An 18,042-nucleotide genomic window follows, 5' to 3' on the forward strand; every position below is an offset into this window, starting at 1 on the left:
TATATATATATATATATATAATTACCCGACACATATTTTCACTTTAAAACATAATTTCTGGTGCTACACTTGGTTAAGAAATCTGTTTGCATGCCTTTGTTTTAGACAGTCTTGCACTTTCTTCATCATTTCACCTGGAGAGTAAAATTGTCCCACCCATTCAGGGCCTTCTTTCCTGTTATTAAGCAACCGGCTGCTTCTCCTATTGACTGACATGCCTTCAGCCAGTCACATAGGATCTTCAAGCGTAACAGATAGCCTAGTGTAGTACCAGACACCATGTTTTAAAATGAAAATACATATTAGCAACAGCAGTTATTTCTTTAAAAGCTGCATATTTGAGACATATATCATTTTTTAAAATTAGGTACTAGGTTTCCAAAGCAACACTGAATTTATCGGAACTGACACAATTACTGGAAAACAAGAAATAAACTTAACATTCAAGCATCGGAACATTAACATATCATTTAAAACTATTTACTCTCAAATCAGATGTTAAATCTGAATTTGTTGATTGTACAATGTTAGCTTTGGGTTTAAAAAGATTGCCTGCAGATTGCTATCAATGAAACCTTCATCTATAGTAAAGCTTTTGTTAAAAATAAAATGCAAACCTCAAAATGTTCCTGGCACTATATTCAATAAAAATAAATTGAGTATTTTCACATTTTTCATGGCAAGGGATCCGTTTTAAATAGTAGTACACCTGGCATTTCACATTGTACTGCACGTAGTTCTAACATTTTGATTACTTGCCGAGTTGAATACAGAATTAAAATATTGAATTTGCAAACTTCAAGTAGTCTGGATTGGAATTTAACTGATAGGGCTTTCAAATAATTTAGATCATAAGTCTTACTGAAAAAATATATATATATATATTTAAATGATCAAGGATACACTGATGTATTGAGGAGTAATAAGAATCAAAATGATCATGTGTATACTAAAGTGTCTGGCTGTTTCAGGAGTTCTGAAATTAACCAGCTGAAAAAGAAAAACATAATAAGTGCAGCATTTTTGATTATGAAACCAGCTCTTTCATAGCAGCACATTCTTTTTTGTTCTGTTGTCATGGCAGCACATTGCGATATGTAAACAGTTTGTTCTTGCACAATGGGGGAAATAAGTAAACCATTATTTCTAACAATGAGGAGGGCAGTTCAGTTGCAATGACTGTTGTCGATTAAGGTTAAAAACACAGTGCTTACACTTAGAGGGTCGACAGAATGTCCATGTTCTGCACATTCTGTCGATGTTTACTGTGCTAGGGGTTACATAAAAATAGAGTACATGAACGTTCAAGGAGTATTATTACATGAATGAGGACGGCTGATAACCAACAAGCCCCGAAGGGTAAAATGTGTGAGGTATGAGACAGAACCCTTAGTGATATAGGTTTGCTAGTTGCTCACCCTGATGGAATGGTAAGTTTCGCTGTTAATAATAATAATAATAATAATAATAATAATAATAATAATAATAATTAAATGAAGACATTGAAACAGACTTCTAGTCAAACCCTTTGTCATTGAATTTATTAAGTTTCTATTTCTAAAATAGAAATAACTAAATAGGGGTTTCCAATTGCTTATTGCAAACCAAAGTTGAACGTTCTTTTGGTAAAGCCGCAATAGCGCCACCTACCTTTGCCCAAGTTTTTGACAGTGTGTGATAAAGAAAGTAGGTGATGAATGAATCCAGTTCTGATGATGACATACTCCATTCTACAAAAGAGTGGATTATCTCCCTTATGCAAAATTTTCCTTGTTTGTCTCTTACACAAGGCAGTTAATACACACAGCTAACTATTTGGGCATTTTCCTTATAAACAGTTGCTTCTTTTGTACCGCTGTTTTGCTCTCAGTCATGAATAAAGCCATCTTATAATGGAAAGTTCCAAAGGTGGTTCCAAAGGCTGACAGGTGGAGCAGTGTTTACAGTCTTGGGATTCTACCAACACAAACATTTGTGACGACACTCAATCTGATGCAAACACTGAAACAAACTGTGCTAAAATATTCCATACATATTTGGAGTAGAAAATTAAAACAGTATTTTGATTGATTCTTTCCCTTTTTTAAAGATGTTTGCAGTAAGAATCCTAACTGAACTGACTTGCTCATTCCATTCAAATCATGTGACAAACTGACCTTTCAACTCTGCAAGCCCCATCTATACAATAGAAGAAAATACAACTCAATATTGGAGCAACAAGACCTAGAACAATTGTGAACATCATACAGTTTAAGAAATGTAAAACAAAAAAAAAAAAAGTAAAATGACATTTGAAGCAATTTACTCTAAATGTTGTCTGAATGTAGCATGCTGTATTGATCACTAATATAGTTGCTCACATGTTTATAAAAATATACTAACTTCAAGAGTGGGTTCCTCCATTGCCACTGTCCCTGGTATGTACTTTTAAGGAAGAGGTCTCATTTTCATAATAAAAAATAAAACAATCATAAAGAAAATATTTTTTGTTTAGGTCTTATTTTACGGAACAAACAAGTACAAACGTTCTAAATACAAATGCAGAAACTTAAAACAATACATAACAAGTCAAGCCAGCCCATAAAAATGTTTTAAAGAACAAGAAACTGTGGTAATTAAGCATAGTGAAAACATGCAATGAACAACAATGGTCAAGCTCAAAATGGTATGGTAAAGTACGGCACGCAAAAAAACTGCAGATCATTGTAAGCATTTGGAAATGAATGAGGAAACTGTACCGTGAAGGATGGCAAACAAACCTATTTAAAACAAAGTGAAGGCATTCTAAAAGATGCCCGCTCTCCCAAGCATCAAGCAATCAACTCAGTGGAGTCACTGTATTGCGTTTCCTGAATAGGCTTGTGAAGCTATTCTTTGAAGGCATTTTAACTTCATACAGTTTCAAGAGAAAAACAACCAGAAGGATTCCTCCCAGAACAATTGCAGTTATTGGTATTGGGAAGCTATAAAAAATGCTAACAAGATGCTTGGATATATTGTGAGAAGTGTTGAATTTAAATCAAGGGAAGTAATGTTAAAACTCTACAATGCATTAGTAAGACCTCACCTAGAATATTGTGTTCATTTCTGGTCACCTAGTTACAAAAAGGATATTGCTGCTCTAGAAAGAGTGCAAAGAAGAGCGACCAGAATTATCCCGGGTTTAAAAGGCATGTCGTATGCAGACAGGCTAAAAGAATTGAATCTATTCAGTCTTGAACAAAGAAGACTACGCGGCGATCTGATTCAAACATTCAAAATCCTAAAAGGTATAGACAATGTCAACCCGGGGGACTTCTTTGACTTGAAAAAAGAAAAAAGGACCAGGGGTCATAAATGGAGATTCGATAAAGGGGCATTCAGAACAGAAAATAGGAGGCACTTTTTTACACAGAGAATTGTGAGGGTCTGGAACCAACTCCCCAGCAATGTTGTTGAAGCTGACACCCTGGGATCCTTCAAGAAGCTGCTTGATGAGATTCTGGGATCAATAAGCTATTAACAACCAAAACGAGCAAGATGGGCTGAATGGCCTCCTCTCGTTTGTAAACTTTCTTATGTTCTTATGTTCTTATGATCAGGTACTGCGCTGGAAATGCCAGAGGAGGACCATCAATATAAATCTGCAAGACAGAAATACAGATTGCACAGATACACAGGTGTTGGACACAAAATTAGAAACATAACACTGTCTATTTGTGCAGGCAGATCCTAATCCCACCAATCTAAAAGTCATGAGCTTGCTTTATTGCTGACCCTTTGTCACAGTATTTCTATTGCATTTATCTATGTTTTTTAGGGAGACAATAATTAATGGGATTCTTAAGTCAGATCAGTGTTAACATATATCCAGTGTGGCTTCCAGTGGTAGAACATTAACAAAACTACAGAATAAAAAGTGATTTCTTGATAAGAGGCTGATGTATAAAAAGTCTAACTGTCACGTTCATTTGGAGAAACAATTCCTCATTTCTTTAGTCAAAGAAATGTTTTTTTTTTTTTTAGGTATACCTGAACTTTTTCCACCAAGTCACAGAGATGCCCAGAATGACAGATATTCTGAAATGGAAAAGCTCCGAGCCCTGCATGGAAAGAGGAAGCAGTTAGCTACTGACCATTTCTCTCTGTGAATGCTGCCTTTCATGTTCACTGGAAAACAATGCAAATTTGGTTCTTGGTTGAAACAAAAACATGTTAGTTGTACATGAGGACTTCTAACAACTGCACACGTGGTCTTTATACAGGGAATTTAACATGGGATGACTTAAAGTGGTCACTATAGGAAGGCAGTCTGTACTTGTATATACGGTGGCTCTTTTAGTGCAACATTGTGAAAGAACAATGCAACTCCCTTTAGGAAAATGAGAGATGCATTGAAGCAGCCCTACTGGCTCCTGATGTCTGCCTAGGTTCTAAAGCCCTTTTCATTGAGACCTTGTATAACATAAGTACAAAATACTGTGTATCTGCTTCAAAGAAAAGAAAAAGCATAAATGTGTTAGTATGAAGCATATTTTAATATATTATATATATATATATATATATATTATATATATATATATATATATATATAGCTAAGGACTCAGAAAGTATCCTGAATCCTCGTTTTATTAAACCAATCCTGTTTGTTTCTATTGGCAGCAGATCAAGATCAAACCGATTTCAAATGGGACTCTGTCAGCCTCAGTTAGGATTTGCAATCTTATATATGCGATCTTTGACCTTTGTGTAACGTCTGGTTGCTGATTGCATTGTATACTGCTGTCTGATATTGGAACAGATGAGATTTTGTTTTACAGAATGATTTCTTGTTGATGGAAATGTGATATTGTCATCATGACCTTGGTTTAAATAATCCCAATCAATGCCCATAACAAGTTTCACTACAATTGAATAACTGGTTCTCTAGATATCTCTTAAAGTGATATGCACACTTTTTGATACGAACGGATGTAAAGACAGAACAAAGAGCAACTACATCAGTATACTGCAAGGACTTCAAAGTAACACTTCTTCTTTCATTAACCCTTCAGTCACTGAAAGTTACTTACATAAAAGCTGATCTGCAGTCAGGGTGCTACAGGGTGCTGTTCAGACTGGTCCCCAGATACTCCCTCATTTTAAGCAGGCTTGGAACAGCATTGGTACCTAAAAGCATTAAATAAAACAAAGATTTACTGTACTACAAAATAAATGTATGTTAGTGGAAAACATATTGTAACATGTGCTAGAAAACTAAAAGCTTTGTATGAAAGTGTATGTGAATGGGCTCTTCAGGGATAAGAGCTTGCTTTAAACAGCTAGTCTAAAATGAAGTGTATTTGTTACAAGCCAGGGTGGGAAATACTGTACAAGCGAATTTGGAAATGCACACCCCTTGTGTCCTAATTTACCACTTAAGTATGCACTAGGATCCAAAACATGCACTGTCAATTCAGGAAACAGAAATATAGGATGATATATACCAGGTGTGAAATTCCTAATTCCTAATTATTTCATTTTTTTTTCACAAACAAAATGGTGCCAAACAAATTACACCTTGCTGTTTAGTCCTGGATAATTTAATCACAAGGAGCTTTAGATGGCAGCAGTGTGGAGTAGTGGTTAGGGCTCTGGACTCTTGACCGGAGGGTTGTGGGTTCAATCCCCAGTGGGGGACACTGCTGTTGTACCCTTGAGCAAGGTACTTTACCTAGATTGCTCCAGTAAAAACCCAACTGTATAAATGGGTAATTGTATGTAAAAATAATGTGGTATCTGTATAATGTGAAATAATGTATAATGTGATATCTTGTAACAAATTGTAAGTCGCCCTGGATAAGGGCGTCTGCTAAGAAATAAATAATAATAATAATTTCACAGATAAGGATTGCTATTTTAAATGAAATTAAAGCATGAAAGGGTGGTATTACAAAGCAGCAGGTACCTGTGATTCGCCAGTTAGTTCTGTTGTTAACTTCAGTTACAGTGACAAACTGAGGAGCCTTCAGGAGCTGGTTGTCATGCCCAGGTCTTGTTAGAAACAAGGTGATGTTAAAATTGTTGACGGGATACAAAAACCTTAAAACCTGAACATAAACACAAAGACACACTCAAAAAAAGAGGACTGTAAAAAAACAATTCTGAAATCTGGGTATATGGGAATCCTTTCAGGTGATTACAAGTTCAGCCACTAACCTTAGATTAATTGCACAAAGAAGAAATACAATTCCCTTGTTGTAGCCTCTGCTGCTGAAGAAATCTAAAGGCTGAAATACTGTATGACCATTCTGACAGGCTGATTGACATACCCTTTTCCTGCAATCCGAATGTGCAGCTAACAGTGAAAGCCTCATCTCCTCTGTACAGCCACATTCTGCTTGAGACGATTTTCCAGCACATTGCTTGTATGTTCCAGTATTCTACAAATAAGAATGAAAATACAAAATATACAAAGTCTTTAAACAAACGACCTACAATACCCTCACAGCCTGTAGTAAAAGACTAATTTACTGTACTCTATTAAACCACTGTCTTCCCAGTCGAGATTAACAAAATCAGGTAATACAGAACGACATGCACAGGTTTACTTTTGTATTCAATCAGTCAAGCGAGGCACACACAAGTGTGTGTGTGTCACCATATTAGCTATGTTAAAAGTTTCATGTTTGAGTGCAAAATCTTTAGAATTATGCCTACATGTTTAATGATTGTCAAAATCATATCAGACATAGGTGCTAACCTATTTTTACAATAGTAAATATACAGGCTCTTTTTTCTTTTGTACATTCGATTTTCATGAAACATTTTTTCCTCAATGTATAGAAGTTGTACAAGTGTTATAGAACACTTTGTTTTTGGTGTTTGGATTAGCACACACACTACTGTAACACATCACCCACCACAGTATTTATTTGGAGCCTTTGAACTTTTCATTGAAACATCTTGCTGGTGGATATATCCAGGTAAACAATAGGAACTTGTCATTCTGCTTCCTTTCAGCTGTTTAATGTTAGTATCCAGGATTTCGCAAGTGGTCCAATTATCATATTAACACAATATAAGTTAGTCCGTAGACAACAGGAGCTTATCTGAGGCTTGGTGGTCCAGGGGTTAAAGAAAAGGGCTTGATACCAGAAGATTTGTTCTATCCCCACTCAGACTCACTGTGTGTGACCCTGAGCAAGTCACTTAACCTCCTTGTGCTCCGTCCTTCGGACGAGACGTAAAAACCGAGGTCCTATTGTAAGTGACTCTGCAGCAGCAGTTGCTATGCATAGTTCACCCCCTAGTCTGCAAGTTGCTTTGGATAAAAGCGTCTGCTAAATGACTAATTAATATTTAACATAGTGCTGTGATCCTGGAAAGTATGTTTTACACACTCAATATGTTTCTCTTTCACTTACAGGGATTTTACGTTTTGTTTATAGGGAATGGGTATAGAAATCTACATAAGTGCCTACTGCAATATTCAAAACTGACAAAAAATGTGTATATATATATATATATATATATATATATATATATATAAATTATTATGCTCTGAAACATGGCTGTAATAACATGTTGTTATGTTGCATGAACTCTGACAGTGCAATATTCTAGACAGCTGTATTTTTTCCTAGATTTTCAAAAAGTGGAGGTGAAAAAGCATCTTTTTTTAAGCTTGTGTAGCGCTGCTGGTTGTAAAAAAAAAAAAAAAAAAAAAAAAGTATTTTTCTACAGAAACTTGCTTCCTTTTACAGCATTTCCACTTGCATTGTTTACTTCTGTCACACCTCTCTTCTGAAAGGGGTCCCCCAAAGGGTTTCAGAGGCCTTCTTTTTCTTTTGAATGTAATAGCGGGAGATTCATATAAATTGAAATTATAAAAATAGACATGCTACTCGTTAAGTTAGCAAAAATTGGTGTATAAAATCCAATATATTAACCTTAATATCACAGCATTGATTGGTAGCCAGTGTACACAGTATGGCTCTCCTGGGACTCCTGGTACAATGTTTTTACCTCAGGTACTGAAGTCACACTGTGCTGCCCTTACTCACCTTAGAGATCTGGTAATATTGTCTAGGCCGTGGCTTGCTTGGGTCAGCATTGTAAATGTTATCAGAAACTGGGATGGCTATTCCGAGCTGGGATGGGGGTCTGTAGTTCACCTAGGAAATAACAGCACACACTAGTACACATCTTTAAATGGAACTGGTCAAAGGGACGCAGTGTAATGTGTATGTGATTAACGTATTCATCGATCGTTCACATGCTGTTTAAATCAACGTAAAGCTAAACTCTAACAACACAGTTTTTGCTTCTTTTTTTTTACCGGCAGGTCCATCAGGAGTTTGTTGCCCATGGAGTCAACTGGATTGCCATACAGCCATTCATCGGAGCTAATGAACCTATCTGGAATGTACGTGATACGCATGCTGGTCGGACAGGAGTTCCGCGGCCTTAATGTGAAGCTGGACAAGGAACAGAGCAGAGAGGCCTCCGGCACATATACAGATATTGTAGTCATGCCCTGTCAATAGAATAAAACAACACCTTTTAAAGAACACCAGGCAAGTCAAAGAAATCTGAATACCACTGCAGTCAGGAAGGGCCAGGAATGGCAACTGTGTATTGGTATTACAGAACACTCCTGCATCAAAATATGGTCTCCTTTTATAGTAGGATCAGGGCATATTAGCAATTCAACTTCCTCACACGCGTGTGAAACAGCAGGACCAAACAAGCGTGTCACATTCCAGGCCAATAACGTTATATCACTATATCAATTTTAATGATCCAAACAATGGCAGATCTTTATAGCGCCACTCTAAAAGATACAAACCTGTTTTTTTTTGTTTTTTTAATCATTAAAAGTGCTATGCTTTGGGGCAGACTTGTATATGGATACATAGAAATTACAGTAAGTGATTGCTTGTTGAAATATACAGTAGATATAGTTTTTTGGGTCTTACTAACAAAACTATACAAAAAAATGTATATGTATATATATATATATATATATATATATATATATAATTCCGTACTCACCAGTGTTATACAACTGTAGATCAACACTACTGTTTGATATGTCACGAACAGTAAGTGAGTAACTCTGATTTGGGTCTGTGATTAAAGGTTCGCCATTAAACATCTCCAGTATATCTACCACAGCAACAGCCAAGAAATGATTAGATATGTGAGTGTACACTTCTGTTATCACACCCCTTCCACCTGAACTGAAACCAAGATTAAGGCATTACTTTTACTGAAGATGTCACATCACCATTACTTTATACTATAGAGTTACAGTGTCGTTTCCTTTAACATGTTTTTAGTTGGTGAGTGTTCAAATTATTATTTTATTTATTTGATGAAAGAAGGATAAGACAGCATATTCAAAAATACCAAAAAAAAAAACAAATTCAAAGACAAACATTCTGACTGGAAGTCTTTTTCTATGTCTTGGAAAAAAGCTTTATTTTGTGTTTATTAACAGGTATATAACAGGTTTCATTCCGTTTCAATTAACACCTAATGACTTAAAACATGTTTTAGGGAATTATTTGAAAAATCTCTGCACAGTAGCAGTCGAGCAGCAGTTATCAGATGCTGGGGAAATATGGAGGTGTCCTTTTGCTTTTTCAGTGAGGCAGTTGCTTTACCTTAGTTGTATCACTTTGCCAATATAGGAGTTGGAGAGCTTGGGAGATGAGTCAACAGCGGATGGATTTGCAAGATAAGGACCGAATTCGTGAAACAGTGCTGTCTTGTCCCTGATATATTGAAGGGCAAGGGGTCTGTCAAAGCCCAAGTCATCATCCTAGTGAAAACAATGGAAATAAAAGTGTTCAAACAAACATTCACAAACACAAGCATATGCTACAAATCTGTTGAAAAGCATGTTAAAGCAATGCTCTACCTGACGAACACAAATGTACTGTACACACATGTATGTATAAAACAATGACAATAGTTTGTAATATTTAAATTTACATGCTGTTATGGTACTTCCATTTTTTACATTGTGGCATTTCTTCATGCTGTGCTTCCGTAGGTATGTTTTAGGTAACTCTGCATATCCAATGACAGCCAGGTATTTAAATTTCGGCTAAAGAAAATAGATCAGTGAAAAGCCTGTGCTCAGAGAATTGGAGCATGATTTGAAATTAGCCAACACATAAACAATGTATCCATCATGAAAAGGTCCCCAAAACAGAAGTTTTATATATATATATATATATATATATATATATATATACAGTATATAAAAAAAAAGTTCAACCAGAAAATGTTCAAATAGATTTCAAATATTAGCACAAAAGTTGCCATTCTGACAACGCATGCTGTAACAACACAATAGCGCTACCCTAAGTGCAAATCGTGCTCACTGTCCTTTTCTCATGCTGTCACGCTCCATAAAAGTTTTTATTTGTATCTTCTTTCTGTCTCTGCTACAGCTAAAAGCTAAAAATGTTTGTCTAGTTGTATGCATTTGAAAATTACTGAGCCCACTGCAGCTCTGTACTCACCATCATCAACGAAGCTGGATCGATGTTTTCCACTTTCAGTCCATTTGGACTGTGTGCGTCTAAAGCCAGGAGGATTAAAGAGCCCAGGTGATCACAGTACAGGGTTGAGAATTCTGATTTTGTCTTGTTCAGCTTGCTGTATCTCAAACCTTGAAAGGTCAATGTTTCAGTTCAGAAGGGAGAGCACTAAAATACTTATTTGTACAGCAGCCAACATATTTTACACTCTCTTCCTTCTTACCATGTGGGTTCAGTCTTACTTTTTCATATAGGAAAGAGCAAAATGTGTATTTTAATTTGAAAAAAAAAGACTAAAATCTCTGGGGATTGCTCTGCAGTCTGTCTCAAGTAATTAAAAAAACAGAGCTTGTTTAAAAAAACTAAAATTATTTTCTATTAGAGAGGCATATAATGTTAAAGTTACAAACTAAGACAAACCCAGGTTCTGGAAGCATTACTAAAGATACAGGTTCTACTAAAGCATTTGTCAATTTCATAAAACAGATATTACCAATACTACCACATTCAAATATGTTCTAAGAGAACTTTTTGCCTTACATATGTAGAGTCAGTGCGTTTAGTTTAATCTGTGCAATTCTATCTATCTTAGTCAACTACAGGCACAACTGATGTCCACTAGTCTACTGCCCTGCTGTAATGGACACTCATTTACCTGTCTTGCTGAAGTAGATGTTGCCGTAATTTGTTACAAATACCACTGCATGTTTGTGAACACACGAAATTAACTTCACAAACTTTTCACTGGCCGAACTGATGATCTTTTTAAATGTGTTGCCTCCATCTTCTGAAGACCACACCTGTGGATAAGGACACCAAATCGACAACAGACAGGTTTATTCATGCTTTCATCAACACATTGTATTCATTGTTTGAGAACGCTTACACACGCTCACAAATAAATCAACCTCTACCCAATCATAAGCTCACAATTGCATTGCTTTCACAGCTAACAAACGTTCCGAGCCTATCTGAGTCACTAAACCCTCTAAAAATGAGCTTATGGGGGTAATCCCAGTGCCAGGGTGTTTAGTGCTTGTGCCCCTTTCCTTGAAATTTACTCTGGAGTACTGATCTTTTTTTTTTTGTAATTAGGTAGAACTATTTGGCATAAGATGATGAAGTGAATACTCCCATGAAAGTCAGTTTTCATTAACACAATTTTTCCACTAGAGGTCACACTTTCACAACATTATTCACCAGTCACTTCTGAGAGGAAAAGTTTAATTACACAACGAAAGGGAGTGCTGTTGAACAATGCTCCCAGATGTATTCCATTGCAGTGCAGCATGCAGTAATAACACAATGTTAACAGGTTAAAAACTTTTAACTTGCTGAGGCAGATTTTTAAGATGGTTACATTATTGCTAACAACAAGTAAATAATAGCAACAGTTTTATTTTTTATGTTGGACCATTAAGTACTGTCAGACCCTCTTAATATCATTTCTAAGGGACTGAGCAAAAGTATGACAATAAGCAGAGTTGACTTTTAACAGTGCACCAAAATAAAGATGTGTTCAATCAACAAATATTCCTGTTTTGCTGTGGCACTTAAACATGGTACTAGATAATGCATTGAAAGAAAATAGCCATTAAAAAAAATAGATATACTTTTCAGTCAATGACACTACATGTACATACGTTGTAATAATTTAAAACATCAAAAAATTGCAACCATGCATATTGCAGTGTCCTGCGTGCTATACTGTGCCACTGCACTTTCTATTCAGTTATATTGAGCAGAGCTTCTCCCTATTGACTCCCATTATAATCTGGCTGGCACAGTGCCAGGAGGCTGTCAATGCTCACCTGAACACAGAGACTGACAATTGTGCAGTGATATTCTGGGGGCTACATTAAGACCACTAAACTTGTCACCTGTCAGATTGAAATCTAGACCTCCAGAGGTGGAAACCACAAAAAAAGCCAGCGTGCTGCTCTTGTGAGGTGTTGTTTGATTCACTAGAATTATATTATTATTATTATTATTTATTTCTTAGCAGACACCCTTATCCAGGTCGACTTACAGTCGTCAACAATTAAGCTGTGTGTGAGTTGTGGGCAGCTATTCAGCAACAACCACCACAAAATAGAAGGATCTCTGGGTATGAAGGGGGAGTAGGGAACCTTATGACTGGCTTGATGAAATGGCACAAAAGAGATCTGATAATTTCACAGGGAAGTAAACTGTTTGCTGTCTTGTGATGTCTACCTCTGCTCCGTAGACATAAAACTGATGACTGTTTGGGTCGAAGGATATTCCTTCTGGAAGAAATTCAAACTGGAATGGTGGAAACTTGATCTGTTCGTTCAACTGAGAGTATATCATCGAGTACACAGTCACGAATGCCTGGTTCTGTATTGGGGCTACAAAAAAAAAAAAAAAAAAGTATAGATTTTACAGATCTTATTAGCATTAAACATGTAAGCATGATAGATAAAGAGATTCATAATATACTACCTTATTTAAGGAAATAACTATTCCAGTATCTTTGTTGCACATCGTGAATAAGGGAAGCAGAACTGTTTCTATGTTGGAGACATCTATACCAATCTGTGAAGGGATCGGTGCTGTAGAGACATGGCAAGTTCTGAAAAAGATTTTTTTTATTTTTTTTATTTTTAATGAATTGTAATGCCAGCTGAACATTTTCTGGGAATTCTGAACTGTTTCTAGTAACACTATTCACCTTTTGGATTATCTTTTGCAAAAATAAAAAACATGTTTTGGTGCGGTGGGTGACCAGCTTTTAAAAATGTTCTAGCAGGTGATTTTCATTTTTGTCTTTGTACTTATAAGAAGGATCTACCTGGTTATTGGCAATCGGCTTGCTGGATGTCAGGCTTAAATAATCTTCTAGATACAAAATAACAAACATGCACAAATTAGCTGGCATTTAACAGTTACACACATAAACATTCAACTGATTTACACAGAGATATTTTGGTACCGCATCACATTAATCATATACCCTTGGTGGTCACTTATAAAACCATTTCAGAAATTCAGTTTTTAAGACTTATTCCTAAAGCATTCCCCTTGGTTGAAAAATTGCATTATGTAATAAGCTGTAGGCAGTAAGGCTGATAAATAACTAAGCAGAAACAGCAACAAATTATCATTCAGAACACGCATAATATTAAACAGGTAAGAGATTAAAATCATGAAAGTTTAGATAGCATGAATTGTAATATGTTCCCCATAATATGTTTCATCCCTGTGTTTAGTGCCAAAAAGGCAGTATTGGTGTTCTAATGATGAATGGACTTTTCAAAATGATTCTTACCACGGAAACTCTCCATGTTAGAGAAACACAAAGGAGTGTACAGCAATTTGTAAAGGGAATGATCCACCTTTAAAAAAAAAGCAGATTCATGTTCATTAAACAAATATGTCAGTAACATACTTCACGTATTTCTGCAAAGGCTGAAAAGTATGGATATACAGAAAGAAAATACAGACCGCATTTCTCCAGATTCTGATTACTCTCATTTTCACTGTGCATAAATAAATCCTCTATTTAAATTTTACTTATAGCACTAGCAGTATTAATTTTATTTATAGACCTAGCAGTAAGAGAGGCAGTGATAATCTTCAATGCTATACATCAGCAGTTGCTGCTGCTCACTCCAATGGTCAGAATGCAGCATTACATTTGAAATACTTGCCTGAATTAACATACTATTCACTGTAAGAATGGAAAAAAGACAGACCAACAGATTCTAAGCACAAAAACTAGGGGTTGGCTTCTACTCAATTGAAAATAATTCAAAGACCTGCATACATAATTCTTCTTACCTCACTTTAGCTCAATAAAACAAGTCCCTTATCATTTTGCAATTTATTATTCTGTTTTCTAGATAGAATTTATACTTTAACTTAGCAGAAGTTTATCTTGAAAAGGTCACACTAGAGTTACTACACCTTGAAGGCTTTGTACAGTATATAAACCAACATATAGATCTTTATTGTCTCTTTATTCTGATCACTATTTATTATTTTTTAATTCAACCATGTTATACCAGCTTTATCACTGACCTCAGCTGAAATGGGTAAATCCAACTTTTTGAACTGTGAATAACAGAAAAACAAATATTTTCTTTCAGATTATAGAAAGGACTTCACCTTTTTAAAATATTTAGACACTTCCTCTATTAGCTTGCAACTTCTTGCTTTAGAATTGTTCTCAATGTTTGAACTTCATACTAATTATAAAATTGGTGGGTTTGTTTTGCTTTGTCATGTGCCTAAGTAATTTCTCCCCAATTTAGACTGTCCAACTATGTTCCCTCACCTCCCCACAACAGTTTAGGAGAACTGCAGGTCAGACGGTGTCCTCCAATCCCACAACTAAGTCAATATCTCTTTATACCCAGGAGCTCGAGAGCAGTTGTCGATGAGTTACCTCTGGAGGACAAAGGTCGGCCCTTGAGCTAAGCGGGCAGCTGGCCAGTAGGGCCGACTGTATCGCTATGAGGAGAAACCAATAAATTGGTTGTTTAATTAAAAGGTTTCTTACACTTTAAATTGCCATGAATGTTATTCTCCAATTGACTTTTCCTGATACAGTTAAAAAGATGATTTCAACTCACAGTTTGTGCAAGAACCTTAAACAAAAAGAAATACCAACATTTAAATTGCTTTTAACTGGAGATGTCAGATTCTCACTAATGAAGAGACCCCGAGTGGTCAGGATTAGCAAGTTAAAGCTGGTCAGAGTGACATCAACGACTGCCAGTCCATTACAGTCTGAAATAAAGAAAAGAAAAGTTTAAGGGTCTCACTGTAGAAGGAAATTCAAAAGCACTTTCTGATATTGCTGAACCTTACGATAGCAAATTTAAAAACAGGCCAGTACTGACTACAGCAATGGGCAAAAGTTTTGCATCACACTATATAATTAACTAATTTTGCTTCAAAGTCGAATGAAACCTGCTGAATAATGTTAAGTTAACATACTGAATTACATACCGCTTGTAGTTTTCCATATACTTAACAAAAAACTGACAAAAATTTTAAAATGCGACATTTTGAAATCTAACATTAAATAGTGTACTACTATTATGGCTTCCAACAGACTTTTTGCGATATAATTTTGTAGTTTCTTTGATTACATGATGTTAAATAAAATAACTAAATTATGTTCATATATATATTTTTATGTCTAAACCCTAAAATGCAAGGTGATGCAAATGGCCATAGCCGTACACTTACTTGTTAGCTGTGTTGTCTTAATTGTTTGTGGCGACCCTCTATGAAACAGACTTACCTCCATTAAGTAAGGCACACAAGCTATCCATACAATTGAACCAGCGATTGTCCAGACTTGGTCACGATAAGAATTATACCTGTTATTTTGAAAATGACAAAGAATTTATTATATTATAAACCTTTTCAACCTCTTTAATTGAGCCTCATGTTTTCTGTGAAACACATGTCACTTTGCTAGCATGCAATACCACACTGCCACCTATCGACTATGATTCACTGTGTCGTTCTATATATTGAGACTGAAGAAGTGACGAGAGCTCCACATCTATCAATTTGTAAAGAACCACCAGAGGTAAAAGAAAACATGTCATCGTAAATTTGGAGGTGTAACAATTAAGAAACTAAATCAAGCAGGTAGGCATTTCTGCCTTCATCAGTGTAATACTGTGCAGCTCCTTCGGATCTTGTGCTGTGGCAGGTAGCGCACAACCATAACTTTATTGACCCAGCATGCTGCTTCTCAATCTTTATTTTTAATAAAAAATAATACAAGTAAATTCGTGCCGCAAACCACACACAGGTGGTTGAATCAAAGCTGAAAAAAGAAGGATGACGTCACTGTGAATGCTGTTTCAGGTTCCAGGTAAACACCACCTGCTCGACTACCCAAGATAAGGCACATGCCAGGATTTGTTCCAAACCTACGCAAATTCTTATCAAGAAGGTGGGATACAAACTATGGACAACTTTTGTAGCAAAACAAACAGCATCCCGATTGCAAACAACTATTAAAAGAACTGCCGACTGCATTCTTCATGTTCCTGTAATACAGAAAAGGAGAACATTTGAGGATACACAATTGAGGTAACAGGGTGTTCAAGTAATTTTCCGAGCTCAAGCACCGTGTTTAACATTAAGCAGCAACATCATTTTTTGCATATTTCATATACTGTATGGCTGGATAATCAGTGATCAGCAGCATATTAGCAATCTCACGCAAAACTGTTTTAAGTTTCTTAAAAAAACATATTTTTCACTTGCAGTATTTGTAACATTTTGAAACATACAAGATCTAAAACACTAAAAATAAGTGTCATTAGTAATACTTCACATAACACACGGTTTGATATATTTCCTGTGAACTTGTGCACTAAACAGAGTTTTATGACTTAGTTTGTGTCTATATGCTGCCCTGTCCTTACAATTGTCTGTGCAAAGATTCATTAAATTTAAGCAATAGAACTCAAGAACTTTTGCTAGGAATGTTCATATCTAGTTTCCGATTATTGTTATTTAATATTCCCCTTTTCTATATTTCTGCAACAGAAAATCTCTTGAATTATTTGCTATTATAGATCAGTTCATTAGGCCAACAACTTGATGCTCTTTAGCTTATTTTAGTCTATTTGGCAACAACTTAGAATCAATTCTTTCCACACATTTTAAAGAGTGTAAAAACAAATATGAAAGACAGTGTCATACAACCTGCTTATGTTTGGGGTGCAAATACTGGCATTTTCTGTATTTATTTAGATGAAGTAAATTGGGAATACAATAACGTGTTCGCGTAAGTAGACGATAATTAGTATGTGCCTCATTAAAACAATACACATTAGAGGGGTTAAAACATCTTAACAAGCAGGGAATTTAATAATTTCAATATGTGCTGTATTGTTTCCTTAAACCGGCAGGGGTCACCAGAGTAGAATAACATTGGCGTGGGTAAGCATAACAATGTCAAAAAAAAGTGTTACGACAGTAAAAAGCCACATACATTATAGATTATTTGTTGCTGTGAAAGCAGTAGGCCTATTCCTGTAAAATATTTCACGGTTAACCAGTTTAGCCAGTCACTGTTGCTTACATTAATTGTTTAAGTGTTTTGTTTGAGACACTCCAAAACGCTGTCAATGGTAATTCCTTTTGAGAACTTCATCGCACACTTTATCATCAGTAGTCCTTTATAAAGTGTTCTATTACTTTTGTATTTTAAACGATGTTATTTCTTAATAAACAAGATTATTGTGCAATCGAGAGGTCACCCATGCTGTTTTCTATTTCAGTGTTTCAAATGGGTTGCTGGGGTAATATCTTTATTTGTAAATTATTTTCCTGTGCCACTGCCGAGATGTTTAGTTAGTTACTGTAACAGCCTGATTCCGTCAGCAAACCAGGATGTAGGTTCAGCATTATGTAACACAAGTCTATTTTTATTATCTCTGTCACGCAATATTACCTTTCATTAGTATAAACTGTGATTGCCTGGCATTCTGGAATCTATCTATAACTGATTTTACTGCTAGACTGGGTTAAT

At 35.7% G+C, this 18,042-nt stretch overlaps 2 protein-coding genes and 1 long non-coding RNA gene across 3 annotated transcripts; all 3 read right to left on the minus strand.

The window, feature by feature from the left end:
* Positions 1-3,284: 3,284 nt before the first annotated feature.
* Positions 3,285-5,145, minus strand: LOC131697487 (uncharacterized). The gene is made up of 3 exons (XR_009307313.1): positions 5,052-5,145; positions 4,012-4,082; positions 3,285-3,623 (listed from the first exon to the last, which is right to left on the minus strand). It is a non-coding gene; the product is annotated as an uncharacterized LOC131697487 (long non-coding RNA).
* A 387-nt stretch (positions 5,146-5,532) lies between these two features.
* LOC131697641 (cation channel sperm-associated auxiliary subunit beta-like) lies at positions 5,533-8,494 on the minus strand. Its single transcript, XM_058988068.1, has 5 exons — positions 8,300-8,494; positions 8,025-8,135; positions 6,291-6,401; positions 5,927-6,068; positions 5,533-5,552 (listed from the first exon to the last, which is right to left on the minus strand). Exons 1-5 carry the CDS (start codon positions 8,492-8,494, stop codon positions 5,533-5,535), a joined length of 579 nt encoding a protein of 192 aa, XP_058844051.1.
* Positions 8,495-9,434: 940 nt separating this feature from the next.
* Positions 9,435-16,613, minus strand: LOC131697585 (cation channel sperm-associated auxiliary subunit beta-like). The gene is made up of 9 exons (XM_058987529.1): positions 15,787-16,613; positions 15,148-15,266; positions 13,804-13,870; positions 13,327-13,373; positions 12,978-13,107; positions 12,729-12,883; positions 11,170-11,314; positions 10,497-10,645; positions 9,435-9,787 (listed from the first exon to the last, which is right to left on the minus strand). Exons 6-9 carry the CDS (start codon positions 12,843-12,845, stop codon positions 9,626-9,628), a joined length of 573 nt encoding a protein of 190 aa, XP_058843512.1. The 5' UTR covers positions 12,846-12,883; positions 12,978-13,107; positions 13,327-13,373; positions 13,804-13,870; positions 15,148-15,266; positions 15,787-16,613; the 3' UTR covers positions 9,435-9,625.
* Positions 16,614-18,042: the final 1,429 nt, after the last annotated feature.

Source organism: Acipenser ruthenus, chromosome 15 (assembly GCF_902713425.1).
Source record: "Acipenser ruthenus chromosome 15, fAciRut3.2 maternal haplotype, whole genome shotgun sequence".
NCBI classification, from domain to species: domain Eukaryota; kingdom Metazoa; phylum Chordata; class Actinopteri; order Acipenseriformes; family Acipenseridae; genus Acipenser; species Acipenser ruthenus.

What these genes read in the sequence shown, in the direction of transcription:
- LOC131697641 (XM_058988068.1), bottom strand. Translation starts at nt 8,494, where the DNA reads ATGACTACAATATCTGTATATGTGCCGGAGGCCTCTCTGCTCTGTTCC. An exon ending in AATATTACCAGATCTCTAAG is followed by an intron (nt 6,402 to 8,024) that starts GTGAGTAAGGGC and finishes TCTTATTTGTAG; the next exon opens with AATACTGGAACATACAAGCA. An exon ending in ATTCGGATTGCAGGAAAAGG is followed by an intron (nt 6,069 to 6,290) that starts GTATGTCAATCA and finishes GTTTATGTTCAG; the next exon opens with GTTTTAAGGTTTTTGTATCC.
- LOC131697585 (XM_058987529.1), bottom strand. Translation starts at nt 12,845, where the DNA reads ATGATATACTCTCAGTTGAACGAACAGATCAAGTTTCCACCATTCCAG. An exon ending in TTTATGTCTACGGAGCAGAG is followed by an intron (nt 11,315 to 12,728) that starts GTAGACATCACA and finishes CCTTATCCACAG; the next exon opens with GTGTGGTCTTCAGAAGATGG. An exon ending in CATCTACTTCAGCAAGACAG is followed by an intron (nt 10,646 to 11,169) that starts GTAAATGAGTGT and finishes TGACCTTTCAAG; the next exon opens with GTTTGAGATACAGCAAGCTG.